The 16,899-nt window shown below is 42.5% G+C and overlaps 1 protein-coding gene across 1 annotated transcript in view; it reads left to right on the forward strand.

Annotated features, from left to right (window-relative positions):
* Window positions 1-421: 421 nt before the first annotated feature.
* The window catches only part of RAP2A (RAP2A, member of RAS oncogene family), a 33,244-nt gene continuing 16,766 nt past the window's right edge, over window positions 422-16,899 (forward strand). Inside the window, exon 1 of the mRNA XM_042867567.1 lies at window positions 422-738. Coding sequence (XP_042723501.1) covers window positions 425-738 — 314 coding nt within the window. The 5' untranslated portion in view covers window positions 422-424. The remainder of the gene's footprint in view (window positions 739-16,899) is intronic.

A 16,899-nucleotide genomic window follows, 5' to 3' on the forward strand; every position in this document is an offset into this window, starting at 1 on the left:
CTCCAAGGCGACAGCGCAGGGCGAGGGCCGGGAGGAAACCGTCGTCCGCCGAGTCGCCGCCGCTCCTCGGCGTCACGTGCCTCCGCCGCGCTGGCCCGTTGGCCGGCGCCGCCGGGCGGGGGAGGCGGCGGGGCGCGCCACGTGACGCCCTCCTCCCCGCTCTTTCTTCCACCCCGCCCCGCCCTCCGCGCGCGGCGGCGCGCGCCGCCCGGTTGGCTGTTGCCGTGGCGACCGGGGAAGGAGGGGGCGGGGCCGGCGCCCCACCTCACCCGCGCCGCAGCCCGGGAGCGCGGCCCCGCGGCCGGCAGCACCCGGCTGGAGCGGCGCAGAGCGGGCGGGGGCGGCCGTATGGCGGGGGGGTGAGGAGGGGCCGGCGGCAGGTGCGGGTCGGGCGGCGGCGGGCGGTCCGCGCCTCGCCGGGAGGATGCGCGAGTACAAGGTGGTTGTGCTGGGCTCGGGCGGGGTGGGGAAGTCGGCGCTCACGGTGCAGTTCGTGACCGGCACGTTCATCGAGAAGTACGATCCCACCATCGAGGACTTCTACCGCAAGGAGATCGAGGTGGACGCGTCGCCTTCCGTGCTGGAGATCCTGGACACGGCGGGCACAGAGCAGTTCGCCTCCATGCGGGACCTCTACATCAAGAACGGGCAGGGCTTCATCCTGGTCTACAGCCTGGTCAACCAGCAGAGCTTCCAGGACATCCGCCCCATGCGCGACCAGATCATCCGCGTCAAGAGGTGCCGTGTCCCCGCGGGGCCGGGCGGGGATCGGGAGCCGCCGTGCTCCCCGCGGCCGGAGTTTGGGGGGGGGGGGGGCTGCCCGCAGGCGGGGCCCGCGCTCTCCTCGCTTCCCCGCGGCCGCCGTGCCGGGTGTGGGCCCACGGCGGAGCCCCCGCCGCTGTCGGCGCCGCGTTGCCGGGCGGGCAGAGGAAGCGCGACGAGGGAATGCTGCCGGGCGCTCCGCCGCAGGCACGGCGCTGCCGCCGGCCGTGTGGAGGGAGCGGTGCGGGAGCCGGCTTCGCCTGGGGATGGGGCGCCGGCCTGGGTTTCTCGTTCCGGAACCCGTTTTGGATCGCAGCCGCCGGGCTCGCGTGGCCCGTGTAGGGCTGGCACCGTGCGTCCGTCTGTGCTGTGGTGAAACTGGGCAGGAAAGGGCAGGCAGGGCCCGGGCCTTCGGGAGGGGTTACAACTTTCTGCTCGCTTAATACGCGCCCTAACTTTTTCATAGGGGGTATCAAGACCGATGTAATGTATTTTCTATATTGAGTTCAAAATCACTTTGTTTTCTTTACCTTTGCGATCCTTGCCGTGCACGCACACGTTATAGAAGAAGAGGTTTTCCTGCAAGTAGCGAAGGTAGGCGTTATTCACTCGTTCGCCTTTGGTTTCCCCGTGCTTAGTCAGTGCTGCTTGCTCAGGCGGTGTCTGAGTGCTGTGCCTGGCAGCGGGGCGGCTGCGCTCAGACCCGAGCTGACATCTGTAGATGCTGAAGCAGAATAGAAAGTGACTGCTACTTCCATGCTTACATTGACTCAGCACCGCTCGGGTAGGTCTGAATGCCACTTTTGTTCTTCTTCTGTTGTGTCTTGTGCCGCAAGGCTTCAACTTCTGGCTGTCAGTGAGGCTCCTAGTGAAAGACATACCAGCAAGGCTTTAATTCTAGATTTCCTGTATGCAAAGTGACCTAAAAGCAGCTGAAATTCCTGATTCTATCCCGTCCTTATGTCTGCAAGTGAGTTGCAGTTGAAAGGGAGATGCTGTTGACTTGCTGAAACCACATCTTCTAATTCACTTTTTAACATTGAAAGTATACCAGGTGCTCCCTAACCAACTTAGCTTATGGTGTGTTTGTTGTTGTTTTGTTTCAGAGCTTGCTGGAGCTAGCAGGCAATGTTTAAGACGCGATATACTGTCATTTTAACCAGTAACAGGGTGCAAGCTGAACTGGAAGAATGCATATTCATGGATATGCATCTGTGCAAGTAGTTCTTATATATAACTTGCAGCTGCACAAAGGCATTGAATCCTTACTGAGAGACAGGTAAACAGTCTGACTTACCCTGGGACTCTGGAGGACACATACCTGGAAAAAACAAGGATTTGCTTATAATGGGTACAAAACCATCTCTGAATTATCCTTGTACCTGAGAACAGATCAGTGAGGTCTCAAAGATACCTGTGGGTATCTTTACATTTTATGTGTTGTCCTTGCTGTTATTTTTGGTGAAGGTATTCTTGTGTGCTTACATAAGTAGAAAGTTGCTTTTCACAAGAAGTAGAAAAGCCAGGTGAAATTTCCTCTTCAAGTGGAGATACAGGCTTCAATTTTCTGCTTCCCTGGTCTAACCACATACCAGACCAAACTAAGCGAAGGAAGGCCTTCATTCCACCTGACGAAGTTGATTTACTTTACAGGAATGAATGATGTATTTACAGGGCCAGCTGAGAGAGGAAAATGTAGACTTTCACTCAACTCTGAAGTGAATTGTGAGAAGCAGTCAAGATAGCTGTTGCCAGTATAATTTTTACTAAATGGTAATTTAATATTAAAAAAATGCATAAAAAGGCTTAAACAGGACTGAAATCCAGGTCTCCCAGTTTCCAGAGAAGTTTCCAAATGGCAAAACTAAAAGTCTAGCTTTCTTTGGTACTGCTTAGTGTGGGAGCCTCACGTCCCTTTCAGGTGTGGTGCACAGCTTCATCAAGAAGAGTGGATGATGTCTCCATAACCTTTGGAAGGTAATTAAAGTTTTTTCCTGGGAAATTTTGGTTTAAGTGTAAGCTACCTTTTCCAAGTAAACATAACATTTTTGTCTAGATCTTTCTGGGTATTAATCAAAGCATTATACCTTCAGTGCAGAAGTCCTATCAGTGCTGAGTGGATGGGTGCACTGCCAGTCCATTCTGGCTAGACATAAGATGAGTAGAAGAGAAAGGTTTTTACAAGTGCTTCCTGTGCTGTGGGATGGAGTTTTCCATAGCTAAGCATGCCACCAGTGATGGATGGAAGATTGTGGTGGTACAGAATCACAGTTGGTAGTCTTCCTTCTCCAGGTGCTGCCTTCTATAGGAGTTCCTACCCAACAAGTGACGTGGCCATAGCTTGTGATGTACAGAGAAGTCACCTCTGCAGTGAGCTGTTCTTGCAGTGCTGCCAGCCAGCCATGCTTATCTGGGGATATGCTTTAGCATGAGTATGTAGGGAGAAAGAAACTGTTGAAAGAGTAAGTGAAGCAGTGGCGTCCTTGTTTTGCAGGTTGAGGAATGTAATAAGGAGGATGAAGGATGTGTGGTGGCTTAGTGTGAGGCATTGGGTTGTGCAAAGTGAGTCAGAGGTGTAGGGTTGCTGTCTGGATTTGGGAACTTGAGGGCACTTCTGTGCTTGTTTGAAGCAGTTATCGCTGGTGATGATAGATAAGCTTAGTTTGGGAACTCCTACTCGTAACAATTTGAAATGCATTGTTCAAACCCCACGTGTTCAGGCGCCTAATACCAGCTTCTGGATCTCACTTGTGCCAAATCTGTCTCTTAAACCTTGGCTCTTCCAATTCTTACAGATAAGTACTTCCAAATGCTGAGAGGTGGTAGCATTGGGAAGATGGGATGTACCCCAGCATAATATTTTTCATGTGGTATTTTGCTATATCCATTTTTAGTGGAACTCCATGAAATAGAAAAGTATTCTTATTTCTGTTCAAGTAGAACCTGAAGCACAGAAATAACAATCTTACCAATTTAGATTGCTGTTCTTCTATTGCTGTGGTTTCTTCGGACATCTGACCAGTGCTGTGAAGACAGAACTGTTGTGTTCAGGTCTTGAAGAATCTACCAGATAATACTTCTAGCAGCACTCTTGGAAAATGTGTTATTTCAAGTAGTGGGAAAACAAGTAAATATTAAATTTTAATTCATCTACTGCATTAGACTAGACTACGAAGACTAGAAAATGTTGATTTAGATTGACTGAAAATGGGCTAAACAACATAGATATGTTAAGATGAAATATCACAAGGACATTCCTAACCTGACTGTTCTTTGTGGCAGTGTTTATCATCAGGATGAAAATCTGCCTCCCAGTCTAGAGATTCAGTGTGGCAATTTAAAACATATGAGAGAAGTAATTATTGAAATTTATTAATTGTGAAATCAGCATCTTGAGTCAATGATAATTGATGTATTTAAGTGACTTACTGGTGATTAACTCTGGAAAACTATACTTGGAATTACAGATTGCTCAAATGTCTAGTTGAAAAACGTTGTTTTCCAAATGCTATAAAGATTAAATGCTTTCTACTCAAAGATCATTTAGCACATTAGGGACCATATCCTTGTTAAAACTAGATAATGTGATGATAAAAAATGGCTGTCAATCAGTATAGAGTTTTGAAGAGATTAAATAGTTTACTTTGTTTTTTAGCTCTTCACTTCAATTGATGCTTTTCAAACTAGGTTGAATTTACCAGTGTTTGCAGAATCTCAGAATGGTTAAGGCTGGAGAAGACCTCTGGAGATCTTCTGGTTCAACCTCAGGTTATGAAATAACCATCTGGTTCAACCCCAGATGTTCTGAAGTTCATTTCTTTTTGACTAAAGAAAGTATTTTTTTCTGGTTTTGGGAACTATTTAGACCAATATTCAAGAAGCAGTGCTTCTTGATAACACATTTGACAGCAAACAGGCTCTGGCCTTCCAGGAAGAAATAGCTAAACACCCTGTGGGAGTTAAACTTGGAAAATACTGCTCTTCTGAAGCACTCTTTGCGAAAGAACAAAGCAAGTGTACAGAGATTTTCATAGATGCTATCCATGCAGAGATGGTAGAAATAAGAAAGACTGAAATCCTTAAGTCTTTCTTGCAAGAGGGCTTTCTGGTTTTCTTTCTGCTGTGCAGTGACCTAGGTGTAGTGAATTGATTTCTCATCTCTAAGTGGAAAAGGCAGAGCAGGTAATAAGCACGGCCCATGTCCTCCATAGCTTTCCAGGCCGAGCTGCTGCCCACTTATGTGCTTGTTGGGTAAAACTTACCACTTTATTGCAAGAACACATTAATAGCTTTTTAATGAGTGCATCTATTTCTGAGAAAACATGGGAAACTGAATGGAATTCTGACGTGATGTGAGCTTCAGACATTGCATTTGAAGAATTTAAGTATAACAGAAGTCTCATCATAGTCCTTTTTTCTTCTTCTTTTTTTTTTTTTTCTTTGAATGGAGGGACATCACAACTGTCTGCAATGGGAGGAGTACCCAATTACAGGATACAGGACATGACTCTAAAATTCATTGAGTCTTCAATTTTTAGTTTTTCTTTGTGCTTTTGTTAAATAACTGCCAGACTTTTTTCTTGCTCTGTGGAATTTAGATCTTTTTTAAGTCAATCTGCCCTTGTTTTAAGTTGAAATTAATGAAATAATTCTGTCAGACAAAATTATAGGTTTCTTGATTCATGTGGGGAATTCATACATAGACGGTCCTCTAAAAAAACATCTGACAGCTCACAATTTTAAGCTATAGAAGATTATTTTAAAGTTGTTCAACTTAGTCTGAAAGTCAGATGTTTAAAGTATTTATGCGTCTTTGAAACTTCAGTGCTTTCCTGCTAAAGCTTTTTAAGGGGATTTCATACTTCGTGTTCCCTTGGCTCATTTTTTTCCCCACTTGCTTTCATGATACTTTGAGCTACTATGTTGAAATGATGAAAAATGGAATGCCTTTAACTAGAGTCTTCTTATTTTAATTTTTGGCTGCTTCCCCCTTCCCCAGCTCATTGATGTCTTCTGAGAGTGATTTATTTTCCTTTGCAAGGTAAAATGACATGATAGTTTGCATATGTGGGCACTGAAAACAGATCTTATCCCTTCCTGCTCTTTGGGTGTTCCTTTGGACTTCCGTTGAGAATGCCAGGTAGGCAAACTCCTTTTCTATATGCATTTAGATGATGCTTGTTTAGATTACAACAATCTAAATTTGTTAATGATCCTTCTATCACTTAGCATCATTTTCTCTTTTCAGGTCTTAATTGCTGCTGTAGCTTATGGTGCTGTCAAGGTGTGTGAATACATACGGATAGCTAAAATGGTCAAGTAGTAGAGCAGTATGTGGCAAGATTTGTCTTCAGTCGTGTAGTGTTGCAGATTGTGTCCATACTGTAAAAATGCTGCGTAATGTGTTAAAGATCAAGTGCAACGGTGGCTTTAATGGCTTTTGTAGTCTAGTGCAATAATATGGCATTAATGCTTGGGGCTGAATGTCTTCTGTCTTGCTCTTCATTAAGCTGTTTTGACAGATTTTGCAGTGAGCGCTTGGAAAATGCTATCAAAAAATCATTGCTTACCAGAGTTTCTGTTTTGCCTTTGATATGTACACAACAATAACTCTCTAAGTACTGTTTTTCATATAGCCAACACAGTTGGCAGTAACTTGCATCTTTTCTTTCAAAATAACCATGATTGTCTGCTCTTCTGTTGGCTAGTATGTGGAAGAAACAAATTTTGTTGTTTTGGTCATAAATAAAACATTCAGAGTACCAGCTCATTCAGCTGAATTTCTTCTGTTAGCAGGCATTCTCTTCAGACTAAAACTTTAAAAATAGGTTTTCTGTGACAATTGAGAGTTTTTAGATGAATACAATTTGAAATGCCTGAGTAAGTTTGCTTGCTCCAGAATGGTTAAATCCATTCTTTTTCTTTTTTTCCCCTGAATTCAGTTTAAGATATTTTTTCTGCAGCTAAGAGCACACCTGCAGTTGCTGGTTATTAAATTTCAGAAATATTGCAAGTGTTGTTCAAACTTTTTTTTTCACCCCCTTGTAAATTGTGTAGGTGGGATGTGATGATAACATTTTGAGAAGGAATAGGGAAGCAAATGGGACTGCGGTGCTAAATTATTTTGGCACGTAGTGACTTGTACAAAGATTTACATGATTAAGGCAGCAAGAACTGTAGCTATCTTCATGTTCTCTTAATCATTAGCTTCCTGCTTTCTTTTTTCCTCCTCAAAGTATGGGACTAGTCCTCAGTTTCTGCTACACTAAGGCAGACAGTACAATCTAGGTACAGTTACAACAGTGGCTGTAACTCCAATGCTTTTCCTTGTCAATGACCTGTGTTTCAGCAGCCGTGTTGTCTTAAATCCTAGTCTAGATGAGAGAATTATTGGTTTGATAGGAGTGTGTTATCATTTCCTAACGTTGATGTCAGGGAACTAGCTTGGTTATTGATACTGTGCTCTTTAAATGTGATGCTGGTGTGATCCTTAATTGCTTTTGTTAGGCTACCCTAGATGAAATGTCAGGTGAAGGGCAAAGAAGTAGAAAGTACTGGCCTTCCAGTACTTGAAGGGAGCATAAAAACAGGAGGGAGAACAGCTGTTTTCATGGGTGGATAGTGATAGGACAAGGGGGAATGGTCTTAAACTGAGACAGGGGAGGTTTAGGTTAGATATTAGGAGGAAGTTTTTCACTCAGAGGGTGGTGACGCAGTGGAACAGGTTGCCCAAGGAGGCTGTGGATGCCCCATCCCTGGAGGCATTCAAGGCCAGGCTGGATGTGGCTCTGGGCAACCTGGTCTGGTGGTTGGCGACCCTGCACATAGCAGGGGGGTTGAAACTGGATGTTCTTTGTGGTCCTTTTCAACCCAGGCCATTCTGTGATTGCTCAAGTCATCTGGATAGACTTTCAACATCTAAGATATAGTTGCTACCATATGCAAAAAATCTGGATGATGAGGCAAACACTATCAAAGAATTTAAAAGTAAAGTAATCAATTAGTATAATTGTCTGAGGTGAAATAGTTCTGTAAAGTAAGAGTTGTATTTCTTGAGTTCCCGTTGTGGCTCCGGTTAGCAGGGAGCCACCCTAACCAAAGATAAATAGTGCTGGAAATTCTCATGTGAGTATCGACTCAACTGCAATTTAATTTGAGCTGGAGATGAGTTGGATCCCACTGAATTGGATGAGGGCACTGAACTAGGAGTGCCCTGCGTGTTGTGAAGAAAAAGTCAGTCCCGGTTTCCAGATGAGCTGCAAAAAAAAGTGCTTTCAAGAAATAGCTGCATAGGTCACTTCTGGGCAGTGTGTGAGTTTGCTGTGGCAAGCTAGTTTGCATTTTGGTAGGAGGCTGTGGGTGCCATTTGCCCTCTTACTCCTGGTGTATTTCACAGGGTAGAGCAGAAGCCAAGAGTAATCAACCTACTTTCTTCTGATGAGATCTGCTTGCAGTTTCTCACATTGCTGAAACATCTTTTTAACTGCTTCACAAAGTCTTACTTGAAACATTTTATAAATATGCAAGAAAATCAGTAGGCTTTTTTTTTTTTTTTTCTTTCAAAAATAAGACATGAACTTGATAAGATCCCTTTAGAAATGCATGAACGGAGTCTGTTCTCAAGAGCTGCTTTTCGTCTGAAATTTCCTTTCAATATTTTCAGTGTTAAATTCTAGAAGCTCACTGTTTTTGTCAAAATAAAACAATGAATCTGAAAGGTTTTGCTTTAATGCCATTGTCCTAAAAACTTACACATGGGGGGGAGGGGGGCAGAATCTTCTTTTTTTCCATCCACCCACCTCTGTGTTTTATTGCATTTGGACATAGTACAGAATCCTGCAGGTGTGCCTTGTGAGCTACCAGAAGGCAGTCCTTGTACACTAGGGGGTTTTCTTGGTGTGTTTTTTGAAGGTGTGTTTTTTGAAGGTGTGTTTTCAGCCTGTGTATTATTCTGTTGCCAAAAAGATTTAATGTCAGCAAGAGTTTTCCTAATAGTCATCTTCTATCTCCAGGTTCCAAATTTTGCTACTCTTTTGCAGCAAATTGGTCAAAAGTGGAGGATTGTTGTTTTTAGCTTTAGAATTTCAGATACTTTTTGAAAAGGATTTGGAGGGCTGAAGATGATCACCTTGAAATGTTTCTTCTGGAGCATTCTCTCAGATGCCTTTCATAGCCTCAGGGAAAAAAAAAAAAGAAATCCAACTAGTCCGAGTGCTCCTGAGCCTGATCAAATCCAGGCTCTGCATCTGGCTGCTTGAAGAAGGCATCTGCTCTGCTAGAAACAGTGAGATTCTTTGTAGCTGACATGCAGGTTACTCCCTACAATGCCTGAAAGAGAGAAGTATGAGTCACCTTCTGCTGGGGTAATGCTGCGATCCACAACCGAAATGCAAGCAATGATTTGAAACGAATTCCATTGCTTTTGTTGGCACGTTGTTAAGTTTTGGGGAGAGAGGAAGATCAGTGTGGTACCACTTAATCCTCTTCCATCTGCTTCTTTTAACAGATAACCTTCTCACTACACAGCAGGAGATTTGAGGGTAAGGGTGAGAGTGGTTTCATTATTGTATTGGATGTGCAGGAGATTGTCCAAAGCAGAATGGATACAGTGATTCCTGATGTTGATTTTACTGAACATGTTATGCACTGGAGACGGTGTTTTTATACCTTCTCCAGTTTCGGCCTTCCCTTTTCTGGCCCTTTCATTGGGAGACAGGGAGGAACTTGCATGAGAAATGGGTATTGCAAAAGAGCTTGGTGTCTCTGTGCGCTGGTTCTTTAGGAACCTGCTGTACACAGAAGTGTGTGGTCTTATTGCAGCAAACACCCATCTCCTTACTTAGAATGCCACCTCCTCAGAGGGAGGCCCTCTCACCAGTTAAAACACAGAAGTTCTAACAGCATGGGAGGAAAACAGGAACCCATATACCGTCATGGAGCAACAGTTGACCTTTACTTGAAATGCTGTGATCCCCAGATGAGAGGAGTCCTTTGGTATCTGTTTGGTGTTCAGGGTATTGGTTTTGTGATTTTTGCAGTGACATTTTAATATAAAGCGAATAAACAGTACTGGGAAATCTCTGTTTCAGTCCCTGCTATTTTTCTTTAGATTACTGTTCGTACTGTACGCTTCATCTTTTTCTGTTGTTCCCTTGGAAATTGTGAATTTGCCTGCACATATTTGTATAACAGGAAGATCGGAGCATTTTCTTAACCTTGCTTGTAGCTTTCTCTTGGAACAGGCAAGTGAGAAGCTCCTGAGACTTAAAAAGGTGCCCGTCCTTCATCAGTGCTGCAGCTGCTGCACTGCTGTGAGATGAGAGAAACTGCACTGCTGTGGCTTCCTGTTACTCCCATGGTTTTGTGTGGAAGTGTTATCTGCTGTTGTTTTTACTAAGCACTTCCATGTTGTTGTATTACTAGATTCATGGAGGGGTGTTTAGTCAATTAGGCCTTCCGAGGGACTGAGCTGCTTGCTAGCCTGGTCTGTAAATCCCAGGAGCTCAGGTAAGTGGCCGTGTTGTGCTTCCAGTATGTGGCTCATGGGGCTTGCCAGCTGTAAGCCTTCAAACAGCTCGGTCACTTGGACAGAATCTTAGATACAGGCTTGCAGGAATCCTGTGGAGCAGTCTCTCAGGTGCACCTACTTAAATTCTTCAGGGCACTCACCTACCTCAAATGCTCAGGCCTTGGAATATTTGCTACCAGGATGCTTTTCTCTGCTCGTTATAGAATCGTTTGAATTGGAAGGAACCTTTGAAGACAACCTAGTCCAACTTCCTGCAATGAACTGCAATACCTAACAGCCCAATCAGGTTTCTCAGAGCCTCATCCAGCCTGACTTTGAATGTCTTCAGGGATGGGGCATCTGCAACCTCTCTGGGTAACCTGTTCCAGTGCCTCACTACCTTTACTGCTTAAAAAAAAAACAAAACAAAACAAAACAAAAAACAACCGCTCTTTTTCCTTATATCCAGTCTAACTCTCCCCTCCTTTACTTTGGAACTATTTCACTTTGTGCTATCATAATAAACCCTGCTAAAGAGTCTGTCCCCTTCTTTCTTATACCCCCTCTTCAGATACCAAAAGGCCACCGTCAGGTCTCCTCAGAGCCTTTTCTTCTCAGGTTGAACCTCCTGCTTTGCCTCATGATTTTTCAGGTCAGTTTCATTCATTATGTGCTGAGCAAGATAATTCCTAAACACTCTTTGCTTGAATTTTATCAGTGCAGAATAGTGAGTAGAACAGAGACTTGATTATAAAGTCCACACTGTTCTCTCTGTCCTTTGGAAACTGTTTCTTCTGAGATTTGTTGTCAGTCCCACAGATACACTGAAGCCTCACATCCTCCACAAGACTATATTTACCAGTCTTCAGATGTCTTCCTTCCCTAAAATCAAGTTCTATGCATGGGTTGCACTGCTGATTATAAAATTATATTTGGAGTAGAATCTAGTTGTGTGGCTGTCCTTGTACAAACACTGTCTGAGGAATGATAGACTCTTGTAGGAAGAAACTGGGTAGCAGGTCATACTGAGGAACCCTTTGAGAGGCCACGGCTTTTAATGTCAAGTATCAAGCTTGAGGAAACTTGTTAGGTTAGTCTTCACGTCCTTCTCTGCTGTATTTCCCCAGCCTGGTTATCTGCAGCCTTACTTAACATTAAAGCTGTGGACTCTTAGGCTATCTCAGTATCATCTGCTTCTGCAGTAGTTGTTGAAGGTTGGCTGTGGGATGTAAGTGGTAGCCTGCTGGTCTTTGATCCTTGACCATGTTGTAGAAAATGTAGACGTGTCTGCCTGTTCTGGAATCTGACTGGATCCAGATATTCCCAAATTCTGTTCAGGTTTTGGAGAACCTAGTCTGCTGCTTCTTGATAGGGTGAACATCTAGTTCAATCGTGATGGGATTAGGTACAAAGAACTCTGTGCCTTTTCAAGTAACATCATGGATCAGATCAGAATTGTTGCTGTACTGTCTGGATACCTAATGGTCTTTAATCTGGCGTGTTAAAATCTTTCCCATCAGCATCTGTATACCCTCTGTTGCTTACTGAAGTATTGAGTATTGCGGTTTTTTTATTTTTTATTTTTAATGTAGCTGCTGCAAACCTCCGAAGAATCTGTTTACCATTGAGCAGTTTTTAGTCAAACCTCTTCTAACACTTCTAGTGTTCTCTGTAACCAGATTTCATAGCAACCACATTCAGATGCTAAATCTGCTCATCAGATGAGTCTGTCAGCAGCTGTTGGTGAGAAGTGCTGTTCCTATTACCACTCCAAATACCGGTTTTTATTTAAAGGTCTGCAGCTATTGTGGAAATTGCCCTGCTGCCTCCAGGCCTTATGCTTTGCTCTGCATTGACCTCTGATTCAGCAAATGGAGGAATTGCTGGACTTGCTCTGCACCTGTGCAGTAGGGTGGTTTTCAAGAACTGCAGTGAGTAAATGCAGTCCTTAGACAATCTTCCGATGAACTGGGGCTGCTCTTTCCACTTTCCATCTTCTTGGTTTGCACTGTTGTGCTTGTAGTTCCCTTGTGTTCCCCTACAGGTCAGTGATAATGCTTTATAGATGGGACACATAATGTGAATATATAACTAACCGTAGGACCCTTTTTAAAGGGAAGATGAAGTCTGACGTTGAAAGACAATGTGAACCCACAAGCATTCTCCTGAAGTGCATGTTCAAAATGCCTTTATCTGCTGAAGAATTCTGTCACAAGAAACTCACAATTAGCGTTGTGGTGTCTGATCTGAGAATGGAAAAGTTGCTCCTCCTGGCTGCTGCCTCTTGCCACTTCTGTAACTCTTCGATCAAACAGTTCCACATTATTCAGTTTTCCTTCCAAGTGTACAAAAGTGACTGTGTTCTGAAAAGACAAATGAGTTGTATGGAAATCTGAGGTCAGGATACTCAATCTTCTAGATCACAGTTGCTCTGGAACTCTGTGTAGGGTGTAGCACTATAGTGGGCCTATGAAGTGAAAAGCTGTGGTTACAAAGTTTTCATCTCTGAAAAGGAGTGCTACCTTGTGGACTCGCTGTATGAGAGAAAATAGGATATACGTGCTTCAAATCAGTTACCCAGTACTCTGTATTGCTTGTTCATCTAATGATTTGTTGTTTATTGCAGGACGTTCTGTTTTTTGTTGTTGTTTTTTTTTAATCCCATTCCAACCCTAGCAACTATATCTAGATAATGTATACAAAAAAAAGCATCTTTTTTTTATTTTTAATTTGAGCTATGCATATTCAAGAATAAAACATACTGCCCAGAGGTGGTAAATTGTTGATCTTGGTGTATGTTGAACTCCTGCAGATAGTTTTTATTCAGAAATGGTGACTTCAATCCTGGTAGCTCAGCTTTCCAGAGAGGAACAATAGGAAGCTCTGTCTTGGATGAAAACTGAAAAGGTACACCTTGGAAGTCACTTATTACACTAAAATTAAACACTTGTGTTGCCTTCCTCGCTGGGATAATTGGGCCTGTAATTGAAGTCTACATTCTTCTTTCCAAGATGATCAAAACACCTTCCTTTGAAAGACTGTCAGCAATAAACGCGGTTAGATTAAAAGGACTGGGAAAAGTCTGGGCTTCAAACCCCACACACCTTTGTGTTAATTGAAGTGGCCTTTCTGCATAGGACGACTTAATGTGGAGAAAAATAATTAGTGGACTGTTTTCCAGAAATTCTGGTTACCGGTTAGTGAGTGATTCAGCAAGGAAGGTGTTATGGACACTGGGTGTGTGGTTCTTTAAATGCAGACTTTCTCAAAAGGAATCCAGCCTTTTCTCAAGTAGTTTCTTACCATTATGACCACTCTTAAGGGTTAGGTCTACAAATTACCATCCTTTCTGGATGAGAATTTCATCACTAATTAACTTTCTGAATGAGTTTAGTAAAGCCACGTTGTTTGATCATACTTCAGATAACATAACAGTTTCCTTACTAATTCAAGCAGTTCTTTTCTTGGTGTCTGTGTGGGAATTTACAGCATCTTAAAGAAATGACTTTGGCTGCCGTTTCTTATTTTTTACCCCCTGGCTGCGGGGTGACCTCATGGTAGCCTTTCAGTACCTAAAGGGAGCTTACAAACAGGAGGGGATTCAACAGGGTAGATAACAGCAGGACAAGGGGAAATGGTTTTAAGTTGAGGGAGGGAAGATTTAGGTTGGATGTCAGGGGGAAATTCTTTACAGACAGAGCGGTGAGGTGCTGGAACAGGCTGCCCAGAGAGGTTGTAGATGCTGGATTGGATGGGGCCTTGGACAGCCAGGTCCAATATTTAATGTGGAGGTTGGTGGCCCTGCATGTGGCACGGAGGTTGGAGATTCATGATCCTTGAGATCCCTTCCAGCCTGGGCCATTCTGTGATTTCTTTTTCACTCTCAGAAGAGAAGTTGTCACTGAAAGATGTAGCCTTTTGTTGTGAAAGTTTTCTTCTTTTCCCTTCTTTTGCACATGTTCTCACTGTAATGTAGCAAAGCCTGTCCTTCCTGCCAGCTGAGCCTCCACCTGTTTGCCTGATAGAAGCCATGGCAGTGCTTGTGGTTGTGACACCAGCTTGAGCAGCCAATGCAGATAGAGCTCTGGTGATGTGGCCTCATGGGCAGCTGAGGGATGATGGAGGCCTGGCAGCCAGTCTTCTTGCTGGAGACATGGCCCAGTAGGATGAAACGTGCAGAATAAAGCCACCTTCAAGGTGGTTTAGGTACCACAGAGTGTCTTGGTAGCAAATAAAATGGCTGTCAGTCATGTTAGTGAAACTCATCTGGGAAAAACTTTCTTTTTCTTTAACCCAGACGAAACACAAAGAAATTAACATTTGTGCATGAATTAAAATATAAATAGCTCAACATCTGGGATGTTGAGCATACCCAAGTTCCTCATTCTAGCTGACTTCATTTAATAGTTGCACAAATATGAGATTTGAAATGCACATAAGGAAGAATTTTTTTGCCGTGTTATGTACTGGATATCCTACGACTGACATAACTTTATAGACATTAATTTCTTACTAGGTTCTGAATGCTAGAATAGTCCAGTATTTTCAGGGTGTTGATTTAAAAGGAAATAGTTTGTGAGATTTTTTTTTTCTGTAATTGAAACTTGTCTTATTGCAGAAAGAACAAAATAACTTCCTAAGAAAATTATGTCAGAAGTTTATGATCGACATAGAGATTATGAGTAAATCATACTTCATATTGTCAGCATAGAAGTAGTATGTAGAGGGAAGCTACTCAATACTTGAAGATGAACCAAAGCCTAAAAAAATAAACTCTCAGGATTTTAGAAGTTTTTAATTTGTATATTGATGTTTAGATAAAGAAACAACTTCAGGTAATGGACTGATCAATTTTCTCTGGATCAAATATTGAGTTGTTAAAGATAAGAGGTCGCTTCCAAAAACTGTGGATAAGAAACATTCTTGCTGCTCAGTTTATCCTAAGCAGTCCTTCAAAACATTCAGAGTATCTAAACCAGGCTTATAGTAATGAAATAAATTATTATTTAAGGTAAGTTGCACCAACTTTTGAGGTCATGACCAGATGTTGGTGGGTTTTTTCTTCAAGTTAGAAGGTAAATGGTAGAAACTCAATAGGAGTAAAGAGGCTTCCAGGATATCTGTTAATGAAATAACTGAGTCTGTAACCCATAAGTTTATGGTGTGCTTTCCTTGGTGACAAACTTTATACCTTTCTTTAAAAGAAAGTTTGATTATAATAAAAAAAGGTATGAAAGCACAGTGCTGCTTCCAAAGTGAAAGACAAATTGGTGAAAGTTATATTATCTCCTAAATTGGTTCTCTATTCTTGTGTTGCTACTCGCTTGGAGTCTCCTTAAAATTGTCTATCTTACAAATAATACCCAGAGTTGTAACATAATTGTATTGTTGTGAGGAAAATCTGTCTCAACAGAGCATTTTTTTTTGCAAAGTTTCCTGATAAGCATTGTAGGATGTTTTTATTAGCTTGAAGGACATTAAACTATTATTCTGTGGTTACTAGGGTAACAAGGAAGCCTCTGCTTCATTCTAGACATTGCAGTTCTCTTCAGGCTGTGTCAGATCACGTATGCGGTGATATTCATCTGCCTGAGGATGAACGTGAGGATTGATGAGAGAGCAGAAGTTCATCGGGTTGTTTGCCTCTTCATCCCATTATTTATTTATCTTTTCCTTAAGTTTTAAGTAACTTGGAGCTAGGTGACTGCAATAGGTCAAATTCTTCAAAAAGCAAAAGGCGCTATGGAAATGCAGTTCATATCCATTTAGATATGGACTATATAACTATATAAGATGTTTAAGGTCAGACTTGATCTTCTGAGACCCTTTCCAACATGGGCTGTTCTCCAGTCTGTGAGTTCTGTGATCCAGGCTTGTAGCTGTTTCCAGAGGTATGTACCCAGGCAGTGGTAAAAATCAGCAGCTCTGACTTAGTGAAGTAAGAAAGCTGTTGCCTTGATACTGAGAAGCTGTGTGGTTCTAGTTGGATGGAATGCCATGATGTTCCTAAATTCTTATCCTTTGGGAGCAGGTGATGCTATTAAGAAGGTTAAGAATTAATTGTTAGGCCTATTCTTATAGACTGTAAAAGTGTAATTCTGATGAGCTAGAAAAAAATCCTATTAGAATAGTTTTAAATAAGTTTTGCAGCGGGAATTTTATCAGTGATTATAAATTGTTTAAAGTAATCTAAGTGTATTTACTTTGAAGAGTGAAATCATGCTTTATAGGATTGTGATCATCCGGCCCTTTGGAAGGGCTTATGCATTTGATCATTTATGCTAGCCAAAATTTTCACTTTATCTGTTTGCTAATAACCTCTACAGATGTAATAAGGAAAAGAGACTGAAGTTGCTGCTAACTTATGCACAGGGCTGCAGTCAATTTTTGTAAAATCTAATTCAGTCAATTTGCTTTCATAATGATGGGATATATACCTACCTTGAGTTCTATAGGTATAGTTCTCAACTCAAACTAATAGCTGTAAGTAGCTCTATGGCTTTGGCATTTGTTTCTCAACTCTTTGTCTCTGGAAACCAGCATTATACAGCTCACTTGTCTGCTTGTCTCATCTTCCTCCCTTACCAGCCAATAAGTTTTAAATTCTGTGGTGAAGTTGAACTAAATTA

This window comes from Lagopus leucura, unplaced genomic scaffold, assembly GCF_019238085.1.
Source record: "Lagopus leucura isolate 7727_CA_CO unplaced genomic scaffold, USGS_WTPT01 Super-Scaffold_100001, whole genome shotgun sequence".
NCBI lineage: Eukaryota > Metazoa > Chordata > Aves > Galliformes > Phasianidae > Lagopus > Lagopus leucura.